We start from the raw sequence: 25,272 nt of genomic DNA, 5'->3' as shown, positions 1-25,272 counted from the left end.
GCCGTCAGCGGAGGAGTGGGACACGACAGGCATGTCCGAATTCTGCTCCGAGCTACCATTTGGTTAAGAACAGCTCTCTGGGCAGGTCATCATTGTGATTCTCCTAATGAGTCTTCGTCCCAATGCAAAGCACAGCCACAGGCATCGGGCACAATGAGTGTGAGTGTGAGGTGTTGAAGGAATCTCAGCTTGCTTGCCTCGGCTTTCTCCACATGAGAGCTGAGCTGGGTCAGTCCTGCTTATTGCTTGGATGGGAGACCCCCCCCCCCCGGAGATTAGGAAGGTGCAAATCATCTCAGCATTGCTGACCATTTGAACTGAATAGACTCTGCAAGCTTGGGGGGAGGGATTCTCCTGGCAGCCCACTTTTGCCGCAGGGAGACAGACTGGTGAACATCTGATTCAGCAAGATGCAAGGCAGTCCTCACTTACCAGCCACTTGTTCAGTGACTGTTCAAAGTTATGAGGGTGCTGAACTAAGGGTACTTAGAAGCAGTTCTGTTTCTCCCATCACCCCTGTGGTTTTTTTTGGTTTTTTTTTACATTTATATCCCGCCCTTCTCCGAAGACTCAGGGCGGCTTACAGTGTGTAAGGCAATAGTCTCATTCTATTTGTATATTTACAAAGTCAACTTATTGCCCCCCCAACAATCTGGGTCCTCATTTTACCTACCTTATAAAGGATGGAAGGCTGAGTCAAACCTTGGGCCGGGCTTGAACCTGCAGTAATTGCAGGCTACTGTGTTCTAATAACAGGCTTCTTAACAGCCTGAGCTATCCCGGCCCGGTTGTACGTTTGGGATTCGGGCATTTGGCAACTGCCCTAGGACAGCTGCGCCCCCGCCCCAGGGACATAGGATCGCCACCTGCAACCTTCCTTGCCGGCATACCACATGCAAAGTCCACGAGAAAAACAGCAGAGAAGGTTGCAGGCTGTTCTGGTATGTCTCCCCCACCCCCAGTGCTCACACCACCTGCCCCTGCAACCTCCCCACGTGGCAGCAGCTGCTTCCTGCCCTTCAAACTTGCTTGCACGCAACCTCGGACTTGCCACTTCCCTCTGGCTTCCCCAATGATCTCTACTTTTGGGAAGCCGGTGGAAGTTGCACAGAGGTTCTTGCTTAACAACCGTGATCATGTTAATGATGGCCATGGGGCTGCCGTTGCTAAGAATGCAGTGACATGATGCTTCACATCACTTAGTGATGGTAATTCCAGTCCCAATCGAGGGCTACCTAAAATTCTGTACTTTCCTCTTCCCACTGGCTTCCCATGTCGGTGAGTATCTGAGAGACTCTCTGTGCTCCTGATCGTCACCCATTTGCTAGTCACGAGGTTTGAGGGTGAGGGAGCCAGGCCCGAACACCTTCCCCTGTAAGGGGATGCAGCCACCCACCTCAGCCACAGGCCTCCGGCTCCTGCTTCCCCCTCAGCTTCGGCTTCGAGCCCTCCATATTTGCTGCTGAGCGTGAGCGAGAGTTCTGTTCGGGAGAGCTGAGACAAAGCGTCCTCCCAGGTCCCGTTCGCCCCCTGCCCCAGGCTGTGGCCTGCAAAAAGACAGCCATCCAAGAGGTTCAGAGGAGCGAAGGAAGAAAGCAAGCCAGAAGCCCAACACTCTCTTGGGGTGGATGCTTGCATGGACTGGGGGAGTCTATAGTACGGGATCCCAGCCATAGTAACTGAAGGGCAGGGAGTGAGGAAAGGGCGATAGAAGAGAACGTCTTTAGCTCAGGACGGAATTGTGAAGTCCTCGGGGCTCTGAGCTTAGTTATTTTCTTGAAGACATTTCAGTGCCTCCCCATCATCAGTGCTAGGAGGGAAGGGTTTGTGGAGAAGAGGAGGAAGGAGAGCTGGAAAGGGGCTGTCGAGTCCTTGGTGCTCTCTGAGATTAGTTTTCTTAAGGATCTTTCATGGCATCATCGGTGCTAGAAGCGGGGGTGGGGTTTGCTCTCTTTTTATAGACAGTGGTTTGCCCTGTCAGTGTTGGTGGGAATGGGGTTTTCTTCATGATTCCTTGATTCTTCATTCCTTGATTGGTTGTTGAAATACTTGAGAACTACCAAGACAGATGAACAATCCAAAAGGAAAGAACAGCAGAGCCAACAGAAAGACGGTCCTGGAATCAGCCCAGGGCTGGCTGAGCCAACGCCAGTTTCAAGCAGTTTGCTTGGGCACCAAATGAGGAAAATTGGCCAATGGGGCAACCTGTAGTGTGAAGCAATGTTCTGTGGCCTCAAATGGGGGCCAGTCAGAGGTCTCGCTGGCCGGGGTCTCCACGACGTTTGCCAGACTGAATGTCCTGAGAAGACTCTTACCCAGAACGGCTCAACCTGAGAGTAACTGCGGGTCCCTGAACCGTCCCAGCCCTGCCCTGCTTTTGCGCCAGCTGGCTCTGGTGGTCTCAGGGCCTATGCCCCTCAGATACAGCCCCCCAAAACTGGGAGTTGGGTGGTCCCAGCACTCTCTTGAAAAGCCTGGTTTAGGATTATAAATGTTAAAGGGCCATTTTCTTGGCTTTGCTGTTAGTTGATTAAATTAAACTACAGCTGCCATTTGTATTTATTTATTTTTGTGGATGTATTTACTGCTTTAACGTTTTTTAATTGTTTTATAATTTTAGAATTATAAAATGACTAGAATGACGCTGAATGAACGAAATGCAGAACCAGACTTTGTGGAAGAGGAGACGTGCTGGCAGGAGACTCTGGCGGGCCAAAATTAGGAAGAGTCTGCCAGCACCTTTTCCAACTGGCAACCTTTATTAGGACTGTAAGTTCTTGTGAGCTGCAGCCTTTTATAAAACATGCAAATTGGAAAGATGCTACCAGAGCCCTCTTCTTTTGGGCAGGCATAGTAGAGGACCGGGAAGGAACACTGTCCATCTGAAGAGTGCCCTCAGCTTACCTATCAACGACGCAACGGTTGGCACCTCTCCAAGGTCTTGCAAAAGTTTGTGCAGAACATCCTGGGGATCGGGAGCCAGGCAGTGCTGGTGCTCCAGCAGCAACTGTGTCGTTGGCAAAGAGGAACAAGCAGAGAGAAGGACATTCCCCATGTCTTATTTACTCCACTTTCCCCTCAAATGGTATAAAAACAAAGATCATTTGGATAATCAAAATACAATCTTAAAATTGTGAATCAATATAAGCAGAAATAAGACGACAAAGATGAAGAATCTGAGTAGCAAGAAAGCCACAGAGAGTTAAACTAGGGGTGTCTAATCTTGACCATTTTAAGACTTCAACACCCAGAATTCCCCAGCCAGCCTGTTGGTCCACAAGTCTTAAAGTGGCCACGGCTGGACACCCTGACATAAACCAAACGGCTTTGTGGAAAAAAGATAGAACCAAGGAGGAACTAGGGGGAAAACGTGGGTTCAGGGTTCAGGTCTATAAAAAGTATGGGCTTATTTTTAAAAAGCCACAGATGGTTGGATTTTCACATGTCAAGCCAGAAAGCCTGGCTTGCAAACACACAAAATCACAAACGAGCAAGCCAAAGACTGGTTTGGCCTATGCACAAAAGCAATTATTTCTCTCCCCTTAAATCATTCTCACCCCCCACCGTGACATTTGAGGTCTGCACCTTGTGAGTGTTGACCAGCTCCCCAACCGTTATGTAGATCACTGGTTTGGTGATGGCCACCAGCTCAGAATATTTGTCCAACTTAAATCTCTCTTCCGGTTCAGGGACCAAACAGGCCGCGTTGATGAATGCTCTGGAAGAGACAGAAGGGAAAAAGAACATGGAATCATGGGAGTGGAAGGGACTTTGGAGGTCTTCTAGTCCAACCCCCTGCTCAAGCAGGAGACCCTAGACTATTCCAGTCCAAATGGCTGTCCAATCTCTTCTTAAAAACCCCCAGTAATGGAGCACCCACAATTTCTGGAGGCAAGCCGTTCCACTGGTTTAATTGTCCTCACTGTCAGGAAATTTCTCCCTAATTCCAGGTTGTTTCTTCTTGATTAGTTTCCATCCTTCTGGTGCTTTGGAGAATAGCTTGACTCCCTCTTCTTTGTGGCAGCCCCTCAGATGTTGGAAGACTGCTATCATGTAGTCCTTCTTTTCACTAGATTAGACATGGTGGGCCCCTTCCCTCCCTCCCAAACAGCCAAGGCCAAGATATTTGGGGGGAGAGGAATGCTCTCTATCATACCTTCAAATATCTCATTTATTTATTTGAATTTGATGACTGCCTCTCCAAGGAACTCTTCAGGATGAGCCTGAAGTCATTTTGAGCAGACAGAAAGACTTCACCCTTCCAGCCGCACTTTTTCCTTTGGCCAAAAGCTCAGGGGAGCCACAGGCTAAGCAGAGGGAGTAGATTTTACGCTGCCCGCATAACGTGGGCATTGGGGGTGACTCCCAGTTAACAGGTCAGGAATGCCAACCCAGACACCCAAGAGCTGCGAATGGGGCAGCGTTCCCATTGCACTCAGAGGGGTGAGGAACCTCATCTTGCTCCTCCTTCAGGGTTAGGAAAGGAAAGACCTGAGGATAACAGTGGACAACAGACGGACGTTTCATCTCCTGACCAACCTGAATTTCTCGTGCGTTTCTTCCAGGTACTGATTTATCACGTTCAAGTGGCTGTTTTCTCCCTCAAAAAGCTGGTTGGCAGCTGCGTGCTGCAGGATCTTGGCCACTGAGGCCAAATTGCGCCTCTGGTCGGGGTGCAGGGGTGCTCCAGCAGAGAAGTCCACAACATCAAAGCCGTCTGGTGCCACCACCGCCGGGTTCATGAAGCGATAGTAGAGCAGGTTGCCAACCACCTAAGACGGGAGGGAGCAGGTCTAACTCCAAGAAGCAAGGCTGGTACATGGGCAGCCCATCATTTCTGGCCTTGGGGGAGGGAGGAAGTGCGCAGACGAGTCTTCTGCTGACCCACCCATTCCTTGAGTAGACCCACCCATTCCCAGGACTTAGGAACTTGGAGAACATGGAGTCAAAATACTGGCACTCTTGTAAGCTGCTGTGATGGGGCTGGCCAGGGACAAAGGGGCCACGGCCATTTTCCTTAAGTGAGCCTCTAAAGGCAACTCCCTGTAACTCAAGAGAGGCTTCTCTTGGCAGCCATAGAGCGCAGAATGGGATGTCTGAAGGTTGAATCACAGCTCCTGGACTAACATCCTCTGGACTGTCCCTGGGGGTTCCCATGTGAGGACTCGCCAGGTTAAAGTTAGTTTTGAAGGCCAATCAAATTGAGAGGGTGGCGTGACCTTCGTGCTAGCTTTCATTTTTTCAAAAATAATCTTTTCGGAGACCAAGGACAGCCGGAAACAGCCAGGAATCCCTGTCCTGTAGCCCAGTGGCCTCCAACCTTCAGGGCACCAGGGACCGGTTCTGTGGGGAGGTTTTTCCATGGATCGGAGGGGCGTGTGGTTTCGCATGCATCCCGTGTGGCTTCATTTGTCTGAGCTGACCGGTTTCTGGCCTGGTGCTGGCCCACAGACGGGGGTGTGGCGCAGTGGTGAAATCTGAACTGGTTCGCTGGCTGCGCATGTGCATTGTGTGCCAAATGCGTGCTGTGCGCAGATATGCGCAGCACACATCAACTGCGAGGTGGGCACATGCAGTGTGCGCCAAAAGGAGGCATCGGGTAAGTAGAATAGCGCGTGCAGGGGGTGTGTGATCAGCTGTGGTACGTGATCTTTTCTTTTTCTTTTAAAAGCATTTTTTTACAACCTATTCGGGTGAACAGGTTGTTAAAAATGCTTTTAAAAGGTAAAATAGGGGCTCTGACGATCGTGCGTCACAGCTGTGATCGTCAGTCTTTTTTTTTAATTTTTACTTTTTAAAAGCATTTTTACTACCGGTTCCAGAGTAAAAAAAATGCATAAAAAAAAAGTTCTGATGATCAGCTGAGTGGCGCGCGATCATCGGAACTTTTTTTTTTAACCTTTTAAAGCATTTTTAACTACCGGTTCCAGAGATCTGGTAGTAAAAAAATGCTTAAAAAGTAAAAAAAAAAAAAGTTCCAACGATCGGGCGTCGCTCACCTGATTGTCGGAACTTTTTTTTTTTTTACATTTTTTACTACTGATTCGGGCGAACCGGATTGAACTGGCAGCATTTCACTTCTGATGTGAAGACCTCCGCTGTGGCTCATCCCAATGTGATGTCAATGTTCTAATGTTGACTGAGAAACTCGGCAGCCAATATAACCTTAAATGGAGGGAAAAGAGCAGACCCTAACAGGGAGGGCCAGTCGCCAGTTCTGCTTTTGTGCCCTGCCCCCCCCTCACTCCCCCCCCCCTGCCCCAGACCTTGTAGATCTCTTCCTTGGAGGCATCTGGAAACTTCTCAGTCAAGGTTGCTTTCAAGACTTTGGCCACGTAGCGCATCCCATACCTGAAAGGAAAGCCAGATTTAATTTCTGGGTAGCCAGCAAGTAGACTCCTCCTCCCCTCCCCCCTCCCCTCCTCCCCACCAAAGCTCCCGTATACACCAAGAAAAAATAGTGGAGGAAATGGGCACCCTGCATGGTCAAAATGGGCTCCATCAGTGATTCCCCCCCCTCCAGCCAGGAGCAATTCGATGGAAGGTTTTGATGAACATTAATCTGATGGGTAGAAAACTGTCCCTCTCCAGAAGGGTGCTGATTCTATCTATCTATCTATCTATCTATCTATCTATCTATCTATCTATCTATCTATCTATCTATCTATCTATCTATCATCTAATCTATTTTATCTATCTATCTATCTGATGGCATCTATGGAGTCATCAATCGCTGATATACAAATTTAGTTTCAATAAAGCACCAGCATAAATATCTGTACAATATAAGAGATAACAGATTAAACCATAAGATTTTATAAGGATGCTGATGAGGAAGGGGGCTGTGCAGGGGTCCCATCTAGCCATAATTTTGCCTTTTCTCTCTTTCCTTGACTCAGTCACCCCACAGGGTTGTTGCAAAGTTAAGTTGCAAATCGAAGTGTCTTCCCTCTTTGGAGGAAGCATATACAAAGACATCCCAGGAACCGCTATGTGGGGATGAGACTCTCCTGGATATTGATTTTATGTTTTAGCGCAATGCCTTGCAGAGTCGTTGCTTAAACCCAGGGCCAGTAGCATTGCAGGAGCTGCGTGGCTGCGTGGAACAGGGGCATCTTTTGCCATGTTGCCTAAAATCTCAGTCTTTTCGTCTGCCAGCCCAGCAGATGCCCCCGCCTGAAGCTTCACAAGAGCTAAGACAGTGCTGCCCACTCCAGCAGGATTTCATTGTAAAGGCCTGAAATCGCATGACCTTGTGGCCATTTCCTAAGACCAGCAATTTTACTTCTTGATGGAGGGGGCAGGTTGGAAGCCAGGTGCCAACCGCAGTGTGAGAAGGATGGCAGCAGATTGAAAGAGTCGTGGCACTAAATCCGTACGGGATCTTGTCCACTGACGAGAGGATGGCCGAGAGAAACTTGTCTGCCAGCACGAGGAGATGGCCAAGGGAGACGTCCAGTCGCCTCTGAACCTCTGGGTGACAGAGGGCTTGTTGTGGGGTAACGTTGTACGGCAGATTGCTGGGGAGAGAGAAAACAGCAACTAAAGACAACAGAGTTTCATCATGTTTGCCGTTTCTACCTCCCACAATTGGGGGTCAGTGTTATTTTGCCATGCAGAAGACAAATTGTGGGTACCTGTCACGGCCACGTTTCTCTTTTTTTCCTCCCTCCCTCCCTCCCTCCCTCCCAGACTTTCTCTCCATTCCATTCCATAAACTGGCCTTGGGGTCTTCCCCAAGACTCATGCAGGGAGACAGAAGCACCCTCAGCCCTGCTCACTTCTTTGCTTTTTATTACAAAAAAATCAGATCTCATAATTTGTGTGTGTGTGTGTGTGTGTTCTTGTTGCTCCAGCCCCCCTGTGGTCTCCATGGGTTCCATAGGCTCAAGCCGTGAGATTCCCACCCCCCATCCCAGTCTGAAGAGAGCCAAGCAGAGTGGAGAAATGCCCATTCTGGCCACCCACCTCTTCTGTCCGCTCTGGGACTCCATCTCGTTGATCCACCCCCTGTAGATCTCCACGGGGCTGGTGCGAATGCTCAGGCTGCTGTTCTGCAGAACTTCCTGCACAGGCTCTGCCAGGATCTGGCGCAGAGCATTCTGCCCGCGGGCGTTGCGGTAGAAGCTCACCACCATGCGGATCACAGTGGGATTCCCCGTGAGGATCTCCTGCAGCCGAGTCACTCTGGATCTGGGAGGAAGACAGAGGCAGCACCTCAGATCTGGCAGGAGGGCCATGTTGTGGTCAGACAGCGGCCTATGGAGCTGGCAACAGAGTCAGACAGCGATGAGGCTGAGGTGGGGCCAGGTCCATCGGGGAGTGAGGTGTGGACTCCGGAGCCTCCAGAGGCTGATAATAGTGAGGCAGAGGAACAGAAGGAGCCTGTTCCTAATGCACGCATGAGAAGAGCTGCCGGAAGACAAGAGCAGCTCAAGCAGACAGGACGACTCAGGAGTAGGGCCAAGAGATGATTGGCCCCCCCATAAGGCTTAAAACAGACCAGCACCGGTGTTTCAGCTTTGCTGGAAAACATCGTTGTAGCTGCGTCTTCTGCTTTGTCTATGTCTTTGTTTTTTGTGTCTTCTGGACGTTTGCCAGGAAGGGCCTTTGGCAGTTTGCCTAATTGGACTAAGGTTTGTGAGATAACTGAGGAATTTGTGTTGGGAGCAATTTGTTTTACTTTGAGATGAACAACGCTGGGAATGAAGTAATTCCCAGCTGTTCGAATAAAGTTTGTTTTTCCATGGACTAAGTTTATTACTATCTACTTGGGTTTGGGTCACAACAGGCGGCCCCTTCTGTGGTTCAGAATAACATCCCGGCATGTGCAAGGAGACACAATAAATTCAGCTTCCCCTTGGACTTTGCTGGCTGGATTCCAGCTGGAAAGGTCATTAACAAGGATCGTGTGACCCACCCCAGGATGCTGCAACCATTGTACACATGCGCTGGTTGCCAAGCACCTGAATTGTAATCATGTGATTGTATGGATGCCGTGATGGTTATAAGTGCGAGGACCAGTTGTCACATTTTTCAGTGCTGTTGTTACTTTGGATGGTTGCTAAACAAATAATTGTAGGTTGAGGACTACCTGCATGCCAGCCTGGTATATTCAGCGCTGGGCCCTGAAAACAGTAAACCTCAGCAGCCATAAACAAAATCATATTTAAAAAAAGAACAGACTAAGTGTTGTGACTTGTCCTCCCTCCTCTCCTCAGCTGGGCCCCTCCCGTCTCCAGCTGGGCCTTTTATCAGACTCCGAGTCTGATAATGAAGATGAACGGCCTGTCATGACTCCAGCCCCCGGCCCTGGCCCCATGCTCGGAGAGGATTCAAGGAGTGAAAAGAGAAGCCCAATAAACCTCACTCATACAGAATGTGTTCCTTTGGCTCAGCCTTCAGAGCAGGAAGCCAGACAGGTGGTGGAATTACCCGGGCCTACTCCCTCTGACCCCTCCCTTTCCCAGACGCTGACAGCAGATCCAGCTGAAGACAATTCAGGGTAGGAGGACCCTCGTTTCTGGAGATCTGAGAGGCGACGCCAGCAGAAGGAAGGGTGGGGCAGGCCTGGATAAATGCTGAGTCATGGAGCCACACTCCACAGCCTATTTAAAGGACCTGCTTTTGGCATTCCAACCTTGAGTCAAGCAAAGTCTTCTCTAGTTTGCTGATATCGGACCCTATCGCTGAAGTCACAACTTGGACTCCTGCCTGCCCTGATAAACCTGGAAGGAACTTGGGAAGCTGCAGAGGCTTCGTTGCCAAGTTTGTTACGGACTTCCTTGACTCGTTCGTCGGAGTGGGGGGTGGGACATGACACTAAGTTAGAAGCCTCTACAACAGCAGATAAGTTGCATAAATCCATAGCGGATAAGTGCCAGGAAAGGGATGAGGAGCCCAGAGCTCCCAGCTTCTCCTTGGCCAAGCTGGGTGGCAAGAGGACACGGCTCTTCCTTCCCTTCATCAACCACGGCTGCTTCTCCTCATCAGGTCTGCAGGAGAAGGTGAAGCAAGCCTGACAAATGGCTGCCTGGTCTGCTACCCTTTGTCTGGTGCATAACGATTCAGTGAAAATGTCTTCCACCAAATGCCATTCAGCGCCCTAAACTGTCAAGAGCCATCAAGGGGGCCTGGCTGTTCTTGTGGGGGAATAGCAGGGAGGGAGAGCCCAGGACTTACGTGATCTCCTCCTGCAGGGCACGCTGGAAGAGCTGGAGCAGGAGGTAAGCCTCTCTGGGGCTGGAGGCGTAATTGTAGAGGCTGAAGACCACCGACTCCATGAACTTGGTGGACTTGTTGGGCGGCATCTGCATGAGCAGCCTGGCCAGACACACTGGCTGAGTCTGGAAGGAGGGAGGGAGGGAAACGGCAGTCAAGGGCTATCGATGCGCCAACGGCTTTCCTGGACTGGGCGCCATATCCGCCCACCCTGGGTAAGGGCAGCTATCGACCGCGGAACCACCCGGAAGATCAGGCAGAGCAGAGAACCAGGTTCCCAGGGCAGAAACCACAACCCTTGCTGGTACATTCGTCCAAGCTCAGTTGTAATTTGATCAAGAACAATTTACATTGATCGTAAGACTTCATTCTTAATAAAACAAAGGTTAATCATCTCAAGATTGCCTCTTCGATCTAATGTTACTTTTGAGGATTCTTGTTCAATTTTACACAACCTATGCATTTCTTTATTCCTTTTCTCTTCATGGCTTTGCTAATATATGTTTTAAAAAAAGAGATGCTGCCCAAGTGACGGGCGAGGGGTACCAACTGTAGCGATGGTCACACGCCCATCATAAAGCAGATGTTGCCTGATGTTGCCTGACTCAGTAGTGGCCCCAACCGAGAAGCTCCTCACCAAGTGAAGCGAGCCGCAGCTCACAAAAGCTTTGCCTTTCCACAAGGTGTGTTAGTCCAAGACCGAAAGGTGCCACCCACCTGCAGGTGGTAGAAGAGGTGCTGATAGGCCTCCAGCACCTTCCGCTTCTCCTTGCTGAGCGCCTTCAGCCCGTTCTCCTTGCTCCCGTCCATCCTGTTCGAGAGCTCCTCCTTGTTCTTCTTGGTTAACTTCTTGCAATGCGACACCACCTCCTGCCACGGGGAGAAGCCGGACAATGGTACTACCTCCAGCTCTCTTCCCCACTCAGGAGGGAGCCTGTCTGAGGCCACCCGTCAGATCCATAAGGCAGGAAACAGGCTGTCCCAGAATGGGGGCTCAGGGAGGGTGCAGCAGGGAGGACACAAGAGGCCCCATTTCCACACACACACACACACACACACACACACACATCCCATGGCAAGAGAGGCAGGCAGAGGTGATGCTGGCAAGAAGAACATCAGTCACTACCCAAGGAATGTGAGTGACCATCTGGCCAGGGAGCTCATTTGCTCTGCTGTTCAGTAAGGGCCACTTTTGCCTTTGGCTGGAAAGGTCAAGGAGAGGATTATTCAAACTTGGCTATTTTAAGACGTGCGAACTTCAACTCCCAGAACTCTGCATGGCTGGCCATGGAATTCTGGGAGTTGAAGTCCACATATCTGAAAGTGGCCACATGGTTAGAAAAATCTGGTCTAGGAGAAGGATTAAGTGCTGGTCTCCTCTTCCTTCGGAGGCTAAAGTCTCTATCTTCAGGTTAATTCCTGCGAAATATTTACTTATTGCTACTGCATGATTTTTTATTTGATAAAGCGGCAACTTTCCTCCAAAACTGGGGAAAGACCAGTTTCCACACAAAGAAAGCCAGGCCCCTGAATCCCTTCTCCTGCCTTTATGGGTCTGCTGGAACTCCTGCGTAGAAGCCGAGCAGCTTCCAATGGCTCTGAGGACGCCCAGAGAGCCGCCCTCCCCAGCTACAAGCAGATCTCTCGTCCGTCCCCTCCTCACCTGCAGGGTGATCCTGTTCTTGACCAGCAATCCAATGTTGATGTCCATGAGGTTGAGGTCGCTCTCCAGCTGCTGGTTTGAGCGGATTCCCCTGACCAGCTTCTCCTGGAGTCCCAGAAGCTCCGTCTCCTCCTGGTAGTCGCGTTGGCTCTGCTCCAGCAGGTGGGCGAAACGCCGGATGACGCTGAGCGGGGGGTCCCTGCTGTGCACTGGCAGCGGAGAGAGCGCAGAACCAGCCATCACCCTCACTGCCCATCAGGAGCCCCCCAGAACCTTTCCCCTCTTCAGGGCAGTGGAGGGCTCCGCATTGACCCACGATTAACTGCCCTGCAGAAGACCCTCCGGAGCTATCCAGACCCAGCTGGACCCACAGATCTGGCATTTCGTTGGTGCTCACATACCCATCTTGAAGTGGGCAGAAGTGGGAGCAACAATTCCCACCAACTTTGAGAAAGAGGAGCACAGCCCCCCCTCCCCCCCACCCTAAGCAAAGACCCGGTCACTCACCTAGCATCCTGTAATCCTCTCTTGCCTTGTTGGCTCGAACGAAGGCCTGGATCTTAACCACAGCTGCAACCTGTCAAAGATGCAGGACAAGGGGCCGCCTGCTCTGAGCCTGGCCGGGGCACCTTTACCAGCTCACAGAAGCACAATGAGGCAGGGAAGCAGAGCAATTCACTCACAACTTAGTTTGGTGTGAACCTGGTTGGGTTAATTTAGTGATTTTTCATAAGACAGCTGTCCAGATGGGCGAAGAGTACAACTCCCAGAATTCACCAGCCTGGCTTTACAAGAATTATCAGCCCAGGAACAGGGAATAAAAATGGTCACAGCAATTTTCCGCCATTCTCAAGACCTCCAAGAAGTGGCAGAGTCACCCACAGAGAGAAGAATCCCGTGGAACAGAGAGCAGTCAAAAAACTGATCACTTGAATCATGTTGATCACAAAAAGCTGGCTATAAAAGTCTGCTTGCTAAAACGTTGACATCCATTTCTTTTCCCCTAACATGAGTGGCATCCCTGCACATCTGGAGCGCAGAGGTTGGGGAAGATGAGTGATAACAAAAGGCACTTTATTTAGAGACACATTCATTGGGGAAGCAGCACTCAGAATGGAGCCTCCCCATTCAAGAGCAGCCCAAGGGCGGAAAGGCCTGCAAAAGGGCTCACTGGAGGCATCTGGCTGGTCTCTTCTAGGGCCCCCTATGGAAGAGCCCCACAACAAAGCAACTTCATAACAGTCGGGACAGAAACACTCACGTTCTTCCTGAAGTAGCGCAGGCGTTCCAGGTACCGTTTTCGGGCAAGCCACATCCGAACCCAGGACTGAATCTGGCACAGCAGAAGGAAAGCAAATGACTGGCCCCTCGTGGGGAAGCCAACAGCCCCCCCTCCCAAGCCCCCCCCCCCAGCTCACTTTGATTGCAGCAGCTGTGTTTCTCCGCAAGTAGCGCATCCTCTCCAAGTAGCTTCTGCGTTGCAGGTATCCACGCCAGGCAGCCTGGGGGAGAGGGCAGAGGTGACCCTCCGATCTCTGGGGCCCTCCCCTTTCTTCTTCCATGGCCTTTCCCAGCCTCCTTCAGACTGGAGGTGGGGGGTGTGTGGTTTCCTTCCCTTGAAGCAACAGCAGACGCTCCCACTCCCAGCTTTTCCCAGTTCCCACCCGGCCTGCAGCCATGCAGCTGATGCCCAGCTTGTCTGGGGCTTCTGATGGAGCTACGTCCAGGATCGGGAGTCACTGCTCCTCCAGGGCAACAGCCCCCAACCCTTTGGGCACCAGGGACCTGGTCTGTGCAGACAGGTTTTCCGTGGACCGCAAGGTTTCGTGTGCTGCCTGCATCCCACAAATGGGGCTTCGTTTGTTTGCCCGGCCTGGTTTCTGGCATGCTGCGGCCCGATGCCGATTCACGGCTCGGGGGTTGGGTGGTGAGAGGACTTCCCGTATCACAAGACGGGTTCAAGGAAGGAAACCTGCTTAAACGTGCCAGATTGGGAAGGCAGCCTCTCTGCAAAGGTGCACCTGCACCCACCTGGATTTTGGCAGCTGCCGGCACCTGCTGGGACAGGAACTGTTGCCGAGCCGCCCAGTGGCGGCGGAAGAGGAAGCCCCTCATCCGGGCCTGCAGTCGGACAACAAGCCAGGCATGGGATTGCCAGAGGCACTGCCGGTCGTGGGTGGAAGTCACGCGGGTGATGGCCCCCTGCGGGAGAGACAGACAAGAAGCCCATCAGGACAGCTCAGCTCCAGGCCAGGAGCAAACCTTTACTTCGGGAAGATTCCCTGCACCAAGAGTCCGCCTGGGGTGTCCTTCAAGCTTTCCGGAGCAAAGAAATGTCCAGAGAGGAGGCAGGAAAAGGGGCAGCCTGTGCCAAGACTGGGACCCTCCATCGCATGGTGCAAATGAGGTGGCACCAGGACAGACTTGGTGAGTGAGTCCAAAGCCCCCCATGGAGCCCAGAGGATGCTTTTCTGCCCATCATGGCTCGTCTCCCCTTCAACTCCCCCCCACAACTCTCCGTGCTGCATTGCCTGGACCTGGTGGGATCCTCTGGCTGCATGTTTGGCCCAGGAATCCGCTCTTGCCACACCCACCTGGATCTCCTCTCGGCTGAGATGGGTCATGTTGAGGGTGAGGGGCTGGGGCTGCTCCCAAGACCCCTCAAAGGACCTCAGGTGGAAGTAGTACTTGGAGCCATCTCTCAGTCTGTGCTGTACCCAGAGCGCCTCCGAGTGGCCCCCTGCGCACACCCCAAAAGCAAAACATTAACGACGAAGGTTGGGATGAACTACTTAGAAAGTGGGGCTCCCCCACCAGGTTTGGGCCACAGCATGGAGCCTCCCCCTTTTACCTGCCGGCCTATGTGCTGCCAGGATGGCACTGAACTGCGCCTGATAAGCCACGGCACACTCTGCCACCACGCCACAGAGACCCACGTCTGGACTGCGCAGGACGCGCACTGTCTGCGCTGCGTTCCCCTCCTTGATGGCTTGGTTGATGGCAGCAAGGCCCAGGGCCACTGTGGGGAGACACGGAGGGAGCTGCAGCTGGGACGGGAACCACAGGTCCCTGGGCAGGGTGGGGGTGGGGGGTCGGAACATCTTCCAAGACCATCTTCCTCCCAATGGCTGCTCAAGTCCAGCCAGCTCTTTTCTTCCAGGTGGGACCCCAGCCTTACTTTGCTGTGCAGCTTTGCTGTCTAGGTTGGCCCTGCGGACCCCCTCCTGGATTTCTTCCCACCACAAGAGTGCTCCGGGGTCTCCTGCCGCCTGCGCAGGGAAGACAAAAGGGCCCCATCCTGACCGAGTTGCCCAGAAACTGGCAATGCAGCCATTTTTCCCCAGACGGACAAATCATGGCTCAGCAGAAGCCATGATTGCCAGCTTCACAAAAGCCAAATCTGCCGTACGTTGATAAAGTGACTCAAGGGTCTGTGTGTGGGATGGCCTTACATTGCCCACAACAACCCTGTGAGGTAGGTCACACAGAGGAGGCCAGCTTGGGCAGAGTCCCCTGTAAGCCCCACACCAACTGTGGGTTGGCATCATCCTCCAAGCGCACAGCAGCCTCTGACCCCTTCAGGCGGTTGGAAACTTCCTCCTTCTCCGTTCTCAAGCTCAGCGGTCCCCAACTCCCTTGGCAGACAATTTCCCCAGACTGGGAGGGGGGCGGGATGGCTTTGTGTGTTACCTGGCTCCTGCACGGGCAACAGACGAAGCTTCCCTCACTGGTTGTGAACAGGCTGCGGGGGTTGGGGGACCCCTGTGCTAGCTAAAGGCAAAAAAGCCTTTCTCGGCTCATTGATTTTATGAAGAATCAGACGCCACAAGCTCCAATTGCGTAAGCCAGAGAAGGGGATATCGGATCCCTTCTGATTTTTGGATACCATAGACGGACACGGCTGTCCTGCGCTGCCTAGCTCAGCGTTTCTCAACCTTGAGAACCTTAAGATGGGGGAGGGGACTTCCACTCCCAGAATTCACCCCCCCCATCTTAAAGTTCCCAAGGTTGAGAAACCCTGGTCTAACTAGTGGCACGACAGAAGACAAGCTGGCCCAGAATGGCGGGTCAAGGCCAGAGGTTCAAACCTCCCCTCTTTGGGGACTCGCTGATCCTCCCAAATTTGGTGCAGATTGGAGGATCACCAGTGCAGCCCTCTGCTTCAACCACCCAAAGCTACAGTGACATCCACACATGTGGACTGCGGTTCCCCAAGTTCCTGATTCTGGGAATTGTAGCACAGACCGGGCCGGGATAGCTCAGGCAGTAGAGAAGCCTGTTATTAGAACACAGCAGCCTGCAATTACTGCAGGTTCAAGTCCCACCAGGCCCAAGGTTGACTCAGCCTTCCACCCTTTATAAGGTAGGTAAAATGAGGACCCAGATTGTTGGGGGGGCAATAAGTTGACTTTGTAAAAAAATATACAAATAGAATGAGACTATTGCCTTATACATTGTAAGCCGCCCTGAGTCTTCGGAGAAGGGCGGGGTATAAATGTAAACAAAACAAAAAAAAAGACAACTGAAAGGCGTCCAGGCTGGAGCAGGCAGTGAAGCTTCACAGAGAAAAGAGGCAATTAAGTGCGATTGATCTGGTTTCTATCAGTTCATAAAGCCACTTCCTGCTTCCGGGTAGCCTCAGTGCAGCTTCTGGAGAGGCTCAGCCAGAGATAATACACCCAGTTTTGGGAGCACCTGGAACTTTTGGTCCAGGTGCCTGATGGTGTTTCTGCATTAGCTCAGGAGACCGCCCCCCCCAGCCCAAACATCCCCCCTTCTTTTCCTACCTGGGCTTTCTGCCTCAACATCTGGGCTAGAACGAAATGGTAGCGCTTGGCTCTGGGGAGCGTCACGTCAGAGAGGCCGGCTGATGGCAGGAGCAGAGCCCTGAGGGTCTTCTCCGGACATTCGCCCTGCAGAGCCTCGTTGATCAGCCGGACAGCAAGGATTTCTGCAACAGGAGAGGAGGCATTGGCTGAAGCCAAGGCCGGAGAAAAACGCACCTTAAGGATTTCGGTGGAATTATCTCAACGGGGCACCTTGCTGTCATCTTGAGGAATCTCCTGGCTATTCGCCTGTTTGCAACTTGTACACTTTAATGTTCAGGTTTTTAACGCCGGGAAAGGAATCTTTAGCAATTTGTATTGCTGGAATGAGTCCTGTTTTTTATTTTTATTTTTATTTTATTTTATTTTAATTTTTTAGGTTTTTTTAACCCGCCTTTGTTATTGGGTGGCAAACATACATTTCCAAGGGAGATGGGTGATTAAGAAATATGACAAATAAATAAATCCTCTTTCCTTCTCCTTCTTCCCCCACAACAACAATCCTTGGAAGTGGATTGGGCCGAGAGTCACCCCACTGGCTTCAGTGAAGCCTCTGATTTCAGGAGCAGCTTTCCTCTCTGCTCCAGAGGCCAAGATAGGCCTGTGGGCTCTTTGGGGCCACTCAAGCGGCCCAGAAGGGCTCCAGAAGCTGGGAGGCCTGGTCTGGCTCTTTGGCTGTCAGTTGCAGCCCCACACACATGATCCACCGGAATTGAGATCGAGTCTCCTTTGGGTGGGGAGCCTTACTGTCCTGCTCTTCTTGGATGAAGGCATTCACGTCGTTCACCGAGGCCTGGATGTCGTTCCAACTCAGGAAGTTGCGCCGGGTTTCCCGAAAGAGGCGCTTCTGTTTTGACAGGCCCTCAAAATAACTGCAGAATTGAAATAAAAGAGGATAGCAGGCTGGAGCTGCAAGTAGCATTAGTTAGAATGCAGAAATTAAACACGGTCTATGGGTAGTCCTTGACTCACAGCTGTTTTGTTTAACAACCAAAGTTACAACTTCCTTGGAAAAAGTGACTTGCAACCTGCAGTTACGCCTGTCACAGCACCGCCGTGTCGATCTCATCCCCATCTCGAGTCACCAGATTCAGCGATTCAGGAGCCTGGCAACCGTCTCATGTTCAGCATCGCTTGCGGCAAAATGGTGATTTGCAACCTTTTTTTTTTTTTTTTGCCAATTTTCAGCAAAAAAAAAAAAAGTCCATTGAGGAAGTTGAATTGTTAATCATGTGATTTGCTTAACAACCACAGTGATTCACTTAACAACTACCATAAAATTTGTTATTAAATTGTGTCCAACATGATAACAATTTACAACGGAAATTCTGGTCCCGATTGTGGGGGTAATCTGTAGACTACCTGTCCTCTAAAGGTGACCAATTTCTGGTCTGCCAGCTGCACCAGGTGCTGTGGAGGAGGAGGAGGAGGAGGGTCCCATGCTGGGCCTCTTACCGCTGTGCATGGCTTTCTTCAATGCTGGCCAGGCCCAGGGTGGAGCTGAGGAGGCTCCTCCAGAAGCTGCAGCTGTCTCCATCCTCGAGGGCTTGGTTGACCAGTGCCACTGCGGACAGCATCTCCACGGCCACATAGAGCTCTTCCTGGGCCAACGTCCCCTGCAACAAAGGAGGCCTACTGCTAACTTTTTCCCAAGCCAGGTGCACCCCAAAGAAGCCCCAAGCCTCTGGTGGCTCAGGCTGGTAAGACAGTCTGTTATTAACACAGCTGCTTGCAATTACTGCAGGTTCAAGTCCCACCAGGCCCAAGGTTGACTCAGCCTTCCATCCTTTATAAGGTAGGTAAAATGAGGACCCAGATTGTTGGGGGCAATAAAAGTTGACTTTGTATATAATATACAAATGGATGAAGTCTATTGCTTGACATAGTGTAAGCCGCCCTGAGTCTTCGGAGAAGGGCGGGATATAAATGCAAAAAAAAAAAAAAAAAAGCAGACATTTCTGAGCCAGCCGATGACTTCCCCATCGCAATGTGCCCTGATGCCTACAGGTAGGAAATGGGCTCTAGAACTGTTCTCTTTCCTATATATTTTGTAAAGAGTGGAAAGGACAAGAAGCACCCACCCTTTCATCTTTTTTAAAAAAAAGATTTGAAAAGTTCAAGGCCAAAAGGCGTGAAGGGAAAAAGAGGGAACGGGGGACTGCTCTGCAGACAAGAAAAGCAGCAGCTGTTTGAGCTGGGACACCCCCCACCCACCCCCAGGAAGCCTTCAGGGACCCGCTCACCTGGGGGTGCTGCTGCTGCAGGGCAGACAGGTCTCGCTGGTAGAGCTCAGAGGCAAAGGGGAAGACCTCAGGGAGCTGAGCCTCGGGGTTTGCCAGGGCGCGCACCGTCTCTTCCGCAATTCCTCTTCGCAGGGAGGCATTGATGTGGCTTACAGCATGTGCGGCTAGATAGGTGCAGGGGGGCATTCTCAGGTGTTTGGGGCAAGAACGGTAAGAAAAGGCACAAGGCCAAGAGGGGAGGGGCAGGACTCTCCGGCAGTCTTTGCCCCCCAGGAGCCCTCAGGTCTTGTCCTGGAGCGTAACCCCTCTCACCGGCACGCTCCTGGTCACTTCTCTGGTTGGCCACATAAAGTCCAGCTTGAATTTCTTCTTGCTCAAGCAAGTCAACGTATCCCAATTCCTGAAGAAAAAAAAAGAAAGAAAGAAAGAAAGAAAGAAAGAAAGAAAGAAAGAAAGAAAGAAAGAAAGAAAGGCAAGGAAAAGAGAAAAGGAAAGAAGGAAAGAAAGAAAGAAAGAATGAAAGAAAGAAAGAAAGAAAGAAAGAAAGAAAGAGGCAAGAAAAAGAGAAAAGGAAGGAAGGAAGGAAGGAAGAAAAGAAAGAAAGAAAGAAAGAAAAACATTGTTCTGAATAAACCACTAGGAAGAGATTTGGCAGAGATGATCAACGTTAGCCTTGGTGGAAGAGGTTATTGGAAGCAGGAAAGCTGATGCAGAGTTCAACTGGAACTCAATTAATTAATAGTGGGCCTCAATTAATCATAATAAAAAGGAGCTTTTAGACCGGATCTGGGCTCCCCTATTGGCATTATTGGAGGGGAAAGACCCAGGAAGTGCCCTCCACCAGTTTCCTGGATGCTTCCTAGTCCAAAATACGCTATTCGGATAAAACTCGAGATTCAACAAAATGGTTGTCCAAGAAACCAGGACAGGGAGAAGATGACTTCAGGGGGTGCACAAAATGCTCCCATGGGATTTGGCAGCATTGGGGGTGGGGGGGAGAATGATTTCGCAGGCAGCTTCCTCCCAGCATCCACCGTCTCTTCCTGAGATGGAGCCTCTTCTCATGGTCTTACAGAAGACCAATGCAATCCAGAACATCCCCAGCCCTGTGACACCCAAGGAGGACCCCTTCTTCCCTTCCTGCTGCCCTTTGGCGTACCAGGGCCTTCTCTTCCCGGTCAGCAGATAGTTGATCCAGGTACCAGCTGGCATTGTCTCGCCGCAGGCTCTTCAGGGCTAGGATAGGATCTTGCAAAACGTGGTACAAGATCTGGGGGTCCTGGGCCTCCAGAGCATCATCCACCACCTCAAGGGCACTCCTGACTGATGGAAAGGAAAGGAAAAGGTCACAAGGGATCTCTTGGACCGCAGGCGGAGAGAGAAGAAGGCCTCTTTCCCGAACAGGACAAGGGGCAGGTTTGGTCTACAAGCAAGCAATCCGACAGGAGCTCAGGGTCAGTACCCCCAGCAAGGACCCCTCAGAACCATCCGGAATGATGGCCAGACCCCACCCACTCAGGTCAGGGAGGTTGGAAAGGGTGGCTTCTGCCCAAGACCCTGAGCTCTGCTTCACTTCAGCCAAGACTGATGCCCGACTCCACTGAAGGCCACCAGAACATGAGAAATTTCCCCCCAAGCTCCCCTGCCTTCCTCCTAGCTCTGATCTAGGCATTTCCTCCCTGGGATCAGCTTTGCCACCTGCCCTGCGCCCACAACAGGAAGTCAGATGGGACCCTTCAGGAGGGTCCCAGGAGAGAATTCGGTTAGAACCTCTTGAATGCAGCCAGAAAGCCGCCGGTCTTGGTGGTGTCACCAGAGCTGGTGACAGGGAGATGGGAGTGGGCCTCCCGGGGCTTTTCCAGAGAAGGCTAACTCTGATTTGACAAGATCTCTTCATTGACAAACTATGGTTAGAAAACAGGAATTTTTGCCAGGACTGATTACATGAATTGAATTGAATTTGGCCAAGTGTGATTAGATACACAAAGAATTTGCTCTCAGCGTACATGCAAAGCTACAGAATGATAATTATAATAATACCAAGTAATGAAAATAAGGATAAATAATAGTACTACAGCCATACTACATGGATAAATACACATAGACAATGCCAGTAATAATCAACATTTATCTAAATCCACCCCAAAACAGAATGGGAAAAGGAGGCCAGCCAAGGTTAGGGCTGGCCAAGAACCCAGATCATGGTCTGGACCAGTGTTTCTCAGCCTGGGCAAGTTGAAGATGGATGGACTTCAACTCCCAGAATTCCTTAGTCAGCGTAATTTATGGTTTCAACCCAGATCCTGGTCTACTCACTGTTCACCAGATTGATGCTGCCTTGAATTTCAGCTTGGGTCAAACAGCAATCATAAATGTCTTCCCCATCCAGTATCTTCTGCAGATGCTGAGAACAAGCAAAGAGAAAGCCAAATGGTCCACAGCGGCATTTTGCCACCTCCAGAATAGTTCCAAATGAATGAAACAGAGTTGGAGAATGAGAAACTGCCCGGAGGGAGGTGGGATTCACCCCACCCTCCATTTGCCCTTCTCTTGGAACTTACCAGGGAGGGAAAAAAATGCACCAGCTAATTTGCATTCTCTATTTACACATTGGCATGCATTTCCCTATCTGCCTAATCAGGGATGGGAGCTGAAATCATCTGAGCAGTTTTCCACACCGGAGCACTGAGAGGTTGTCCTGGATTACCAGCAAATGTTTAGCTTCCCTTCTGCAGTCAGCCAAGCCCCACTGAGCAGGGAGGACAGGTAGGGGTGACGGAAGAAACCTTAGTGTGCTTCTGCTTACCCGATTCTTTGCGTTCTCAGCCTTCTCTCCTTTGGCCCGGCAGAGCTCTTCCTGGTAGGGCCCCCCCAAACTCTCCTGCACGCCCACCAGCATGGCGCTGGGGTTGCACAAAGCCGCCACGGTCTCTGCCACAATCCCCACTTCTATCGCGTTGTTGATGGCCAGGATGGCTGCGTGCACTGAAGGGGAGAAAGCCGGGTTAACATGGGGGAGAGGAAAGCAGCAGATCCCATGGATCAGACAGCCATCAGCGCATACGGTACCGGCTGCCTCGTCGACCGAGAGCTCCTTAGCCAGAATGCCACCGATTTTGCTGAAGGAGGGAAGCTGCAAGCCGTATTTCTCTAGTTCTCCTTTCATGTGGTTTATTTCCTCATCTGGAAGAAAGCAGAGGGAAAGGGAGGGGAGGGGTCCATGCGCCAGGTCAGGCAAGAGGGTCTGGACTGCCATTCTCCCCCTCCCAACCTCCAGCCCTGTCGATCAATGTTTAATGAGGTAAAAGGGGGTTCTTGGGCCACAAGAAACTGAGTTTCTCCATTCATTCATTCATTCCCCAAGATCCATCACTTCTCCCACAGGAGGGCTGTCCAACTTCAGGTAATTTAAGACCTGTGCACCAACTCCCAGAATTCCCCAGCCAAATTCTGGGAGCTGAAGTCCACATATCTTAACCTTTTTTTGTTGTTTACATTTATACCCCGCCCTTCTCCGAAGACTCAGGGCGGCTTACAATGTATAAGGCAATAGTCTCATTCTATTTGTATATTTTTACAAAGTCAACTTATTGCCCCCCCAACAATCTGGGTCCTCATTTTACCTACCTTATAAAGGATGGAAGGCTGAGTCAACCTTGGGCCGGGCTCGAACCTGCAGTAATTGCAGGCTTTGTGTTCTTAATAACAGGCCTTACCAGCCTGAGCTAAACCTTGCCCAGGCTGGAAAACTCCTGTCCGACAGCAACAGTTTGCATAATTCAAAATCAAAATGCCAAATAGATGAAGCACCATGCAAAGAAGAGAACCAGGACAGTGAGAGGTTGTATTTTTATAACTGCCTTCAGGCTCTCGGATTCTGTCAAAAAGTGCCAAAGAATTCCAAGTCTCCTTCTGTCGGCCTTACCCGTAAAGTCAACTTTTCCATACAGATCCTGAATCTGGGGAGCCAGCCCTCGTTTAAATAGGTATAAGCTGGAAAGCGGATCAGAAAAACAAGCAAGAGGAACAAGTTCAACATGGATCAGACATGAGTGGGAAGATTTAGAGAGCAGACTCACAAAGCGAGAGACCCAACACAGCAAGAAGTCAAGTCTCTGAGTATGCATTGATGGCAGGTCGCCCGGGATTGGTGAGGAAAGGGAGAGAGGTAGTCGCCATGTAAGGCTTCACAGGGCTGATGTGAGAATGCTATTTTCTTTTAACAACCCTGTAATCCCTTGCATCAGGGTGGAGTCGAGGCGACTGAATGGAGCTAGAGCATTTACTGGCCGGCTGCTCTTCCTGACACCTATGTGGTGTTCACAGCAGAGAACTACTCATTGTACCCAGCGAGAAATATCTGCAAGCTACCTAGGATTGAACTCACAGCCTCCTGATTGTGAGAGTTAGAGTTATGAGCGCCACCTGTAGGCCACTGTTGGTCGACATGAGAATAAAAGATGCTTATTTGTTTAATGGTTTACGCTGCTTCTTTTGCAAGGCAGGTAGGAATCTTTATTCCTTAATCAATCCCTGATCGTTAATGCAATTTTAACTCTGTCTTGGCCTAACTCCTCCCCCAAAACTGTTGCAAGATCAGCTTCTATAGTAGGATTTATACAGAAAAACTCTTTACTAATCTACTGAAAAGAGAAGCCTAAATTAAGAGAAAAAATGGATAGAAAGGGCCCCAACTACAGCCTCACCTAATCTGACAACCATCTCATTTAAAAGGTAAATTACTGGAGAACAACGAGGCTTTTAAAGGGGAAAAATACATTAAATACAATAAAAGGAAAAATACGATATCCTTGCGGTTGTTCTGAAAGAATGTAAGGATGCTATCTTGAAAAGCATAGGACCAATCTGTTTATATCTTAATCACATGAATATTTTAAAAAGCCTATGTTGATGTACTATCTTGAGGGTCCTCAACACACTCAGCAGCTGGTAAACTTTGGTTGTCCTTGAAAAAGCTAAGTGTGGTTGGCTAATCTTTAGGATGGGGCACCACAAAGAAACCCCCCAGCTACAGGCAACGCTAGGAAGCTGGAAAACCCCGCAAGACCTGAGAAAGCAGCTTGGTTTGAAGCGGCAAAGTTCACCCCCCTCCTTGTGAACTCAGACCAAAGTGGTATCTACCCAGGGGGGGAATCTTTTCTCCCCCCCGACACAAATCTGAAGGCTCACCTTAAGGCATGGATGCAATACACCACACGAGGCATGTTCTTCTTATCGTAGATGTTGGTGGTCTCGGGGTGAAAAATCTGGGGGAAGGGAGCAGGGTGTCAAAGCACGAAGGGGACCTTCTCCCAGACACCCAGCGAAGGTGGAGGGGTCGAGGCCTTACCCCAGGCACCCCAACAGGGCACATGGCGTCCCGCCAGCGGTTGATATTGTCCGTGTGTCGAAAATGGAGCCCACCGGCCTTCAGAGAGGAAGAGGAGACAGAGAGAATCGTAAGGTGTTGGGGCAAGGACCGCTCCAGAACTAAGCAGCCCCAGTTTTGGAGGGACGCAAGATTACGAAGGCTTGATCGGCGTGCGCAGCAGCGGAAGAGTTGGGACAAAGCCAAGTCATAATTGTCATGCAGTGACATCTGCAGAGACTATAAATAGGAGGCGGGACTTCCTGGTTTTTGTCTCGGACAAAGCAATGAATTTGGGGGCAAGCTAATTCATGGAGGGAAGAATATATTCGTGAGTAATTCTGGCCTTATCTATAATTTCCTCGTTATCTCCAGAAACTTGGCAGGCCCGTGGGTAGACGTGGCCAGGACATGTATCAATGTAAATAAAAGGAAAAGAGGAAGGCCTCTGACGGACTCTTTGCTGGGAGTATTGGGGAAGGAAACAGAACATTTTGTCCAAGACCTGACTAAAACATCTTCCACCAAAGATGGATCAGCAGCAGGTACAGCAGCAGTTAGAGCAGCTACAGCGGCTAATCAACAGCTCCAGCAGCAAGTGGCTCACTTGGCAGGCCAACTTGCTGCCAGGAATGTGCCTGCAGCCCCCCATCCTCCCACCTCCTCCTCGTCGCAAGTGCCCGATAACCGTGCGGATAAGTTTTCTGGGCAGCCTGAGATGTTCCCGACCTTCTTGGGACAGTGCCAGCTCTACATGGCTATGAGGCCAGAGGATTTCCCAGACGACCGGGCTAAGGTGGCCTTCGTGATTAACCTTCTTCCGGCTCGGCTGCTCGATGGGCCACGCCTCTTGCTCCAGGACAGCCCCTGCTGGCGGACCAACAGCGTTTTGGCAGCACCTCGCACCATGTATGAGGACCCGTTCGAATGCTGACGGCAACCAGGCGCCTT

General features: G+C 50.9%; 1 protein-coding gene across 2 annotated transcripts in view; it reads right to left on the bottom strand.

Annotated features, from left to right (window-relative positions):
* The window catches only part of IQGAP3 (IQ motif containing GTPase activating protein 3), a 36,386-nt gene that overhangs the window by 4,509 nt on the left and 6,605 nt on the right, over nt 1-25,272 (bottom strand). Inside the window, exons 1-28 of one of the 2 annotated variants that reach the window (XM_058160662.1) lie at nt 24,144-24,215; nt 22,879-22,946; nt 22,023-22,136; nt 21,760-21,938; nt 21,270-21,357; nt 20,113-20,276; nt 19,266-19,353; nt 18,954-19,117; nt 18,166-18,326; nt 17,458-17,582; nt 16,672-16,835; nt 15,063-15,153; nt 14,736-14,903; nt 14,479-14,624; nt 13,916-14,086; nt 13,303-13,386; nt 13,146-13,217; nt 12,392-12,461; nt 11,885-12,093; nt 10,939-11,091; nt 10,183-10,346; nt 7,969-8,193; nt 7,380-7,520; nt 6,267-6,351; nt 4,540-4,772; nt 3,586-3,718; nt 2,905-3,007; nt 1,397-1,547 (exon numbers count right to left, since the gene is read on the bottom strand). In XM_058160662.1, coding sequence (XP_058016645.1) covers nt 1,397-1,547; nt 2,905-3,007; nt 3,586-3,718; nt 4,540-4,772; nt 6,267-6,351; nt 7,380-7,520; nt 7,969-8,193; nt 10,183-10,346; nt 10,939-11,091; nt 11,885-12,093; nt 12,392-12,461; nt 13,146-13,217; nt 13,303-13,386; nt 13,916-14,086; nt 14,479-14,624; nt 14,736-14,903; nt 15,063-15,153; nt 16,672-16,835; nt 17,458-17,582; nt 18,166-18,326; nt 18,954-19,117; nt 19,266-19,353; nt 20,113-20,276; nt 21,270-21,357; nt 21,760-21,938; nt 22,023-22,136; nt 22,879-22,946; nt 24,144-24,178 — 3,749 coding nt within the window. In that variant the 5' untranslated portion in view covers nt 24,179-24,215. Of the gene's footprint in view, nt 1-1,396; nt 1,548-2,904; nt 3,008-3,585; nt 3,719-4,539; nt 4,773-6,266; nt 6,352-7,379; nt 7,521-7,968; nt 8,194-10,182; nt 10,347-10,938; nt 11,092-11,884; nt 12,094-12,391; nt 12,462-13,145; nt 13,218-13,302; nt 13,387-13,915; nt 14,087-14,478; nt 14,625-14,735; nt 14,904-15,062; nt 15,154-16,671; nt 16,836-17,457; nt 17,583-18,165; nt 18,327-18,953; nt 19,118-19,265; nt 19,354-20,112; nt 20,277-21,269; nt 21,358-21,759; nt 21,939-22,022; nt 22,137-22,878; nt 22,947-24,143; nt 24,216-25,272 lie in introns of those variants that run through there. The other variant, XM_058160663.1, reaches the window with a different exon arrangement.

This window comes from Ahaetulla prasina, chromosome 17 (assembly GCF_028640845.1).
Source record: "Ahaetulla prasina isolate Xishuangbanna chromosome 17, ASM2864084v1, whole genome shotgun sequence".
Classification (NCBI taxonomy): domain Eukaryota; kingdom Metazoa; phylum Chordata; class Lepidosauria; order Squamata; family Colubridae; genus Ahaetulla; species Ahaetulla prasina.
Note: the sequence above shows the minus strand (reverse complement) of the source record. Positions and strands in the feature narration are given on the sequence as shown.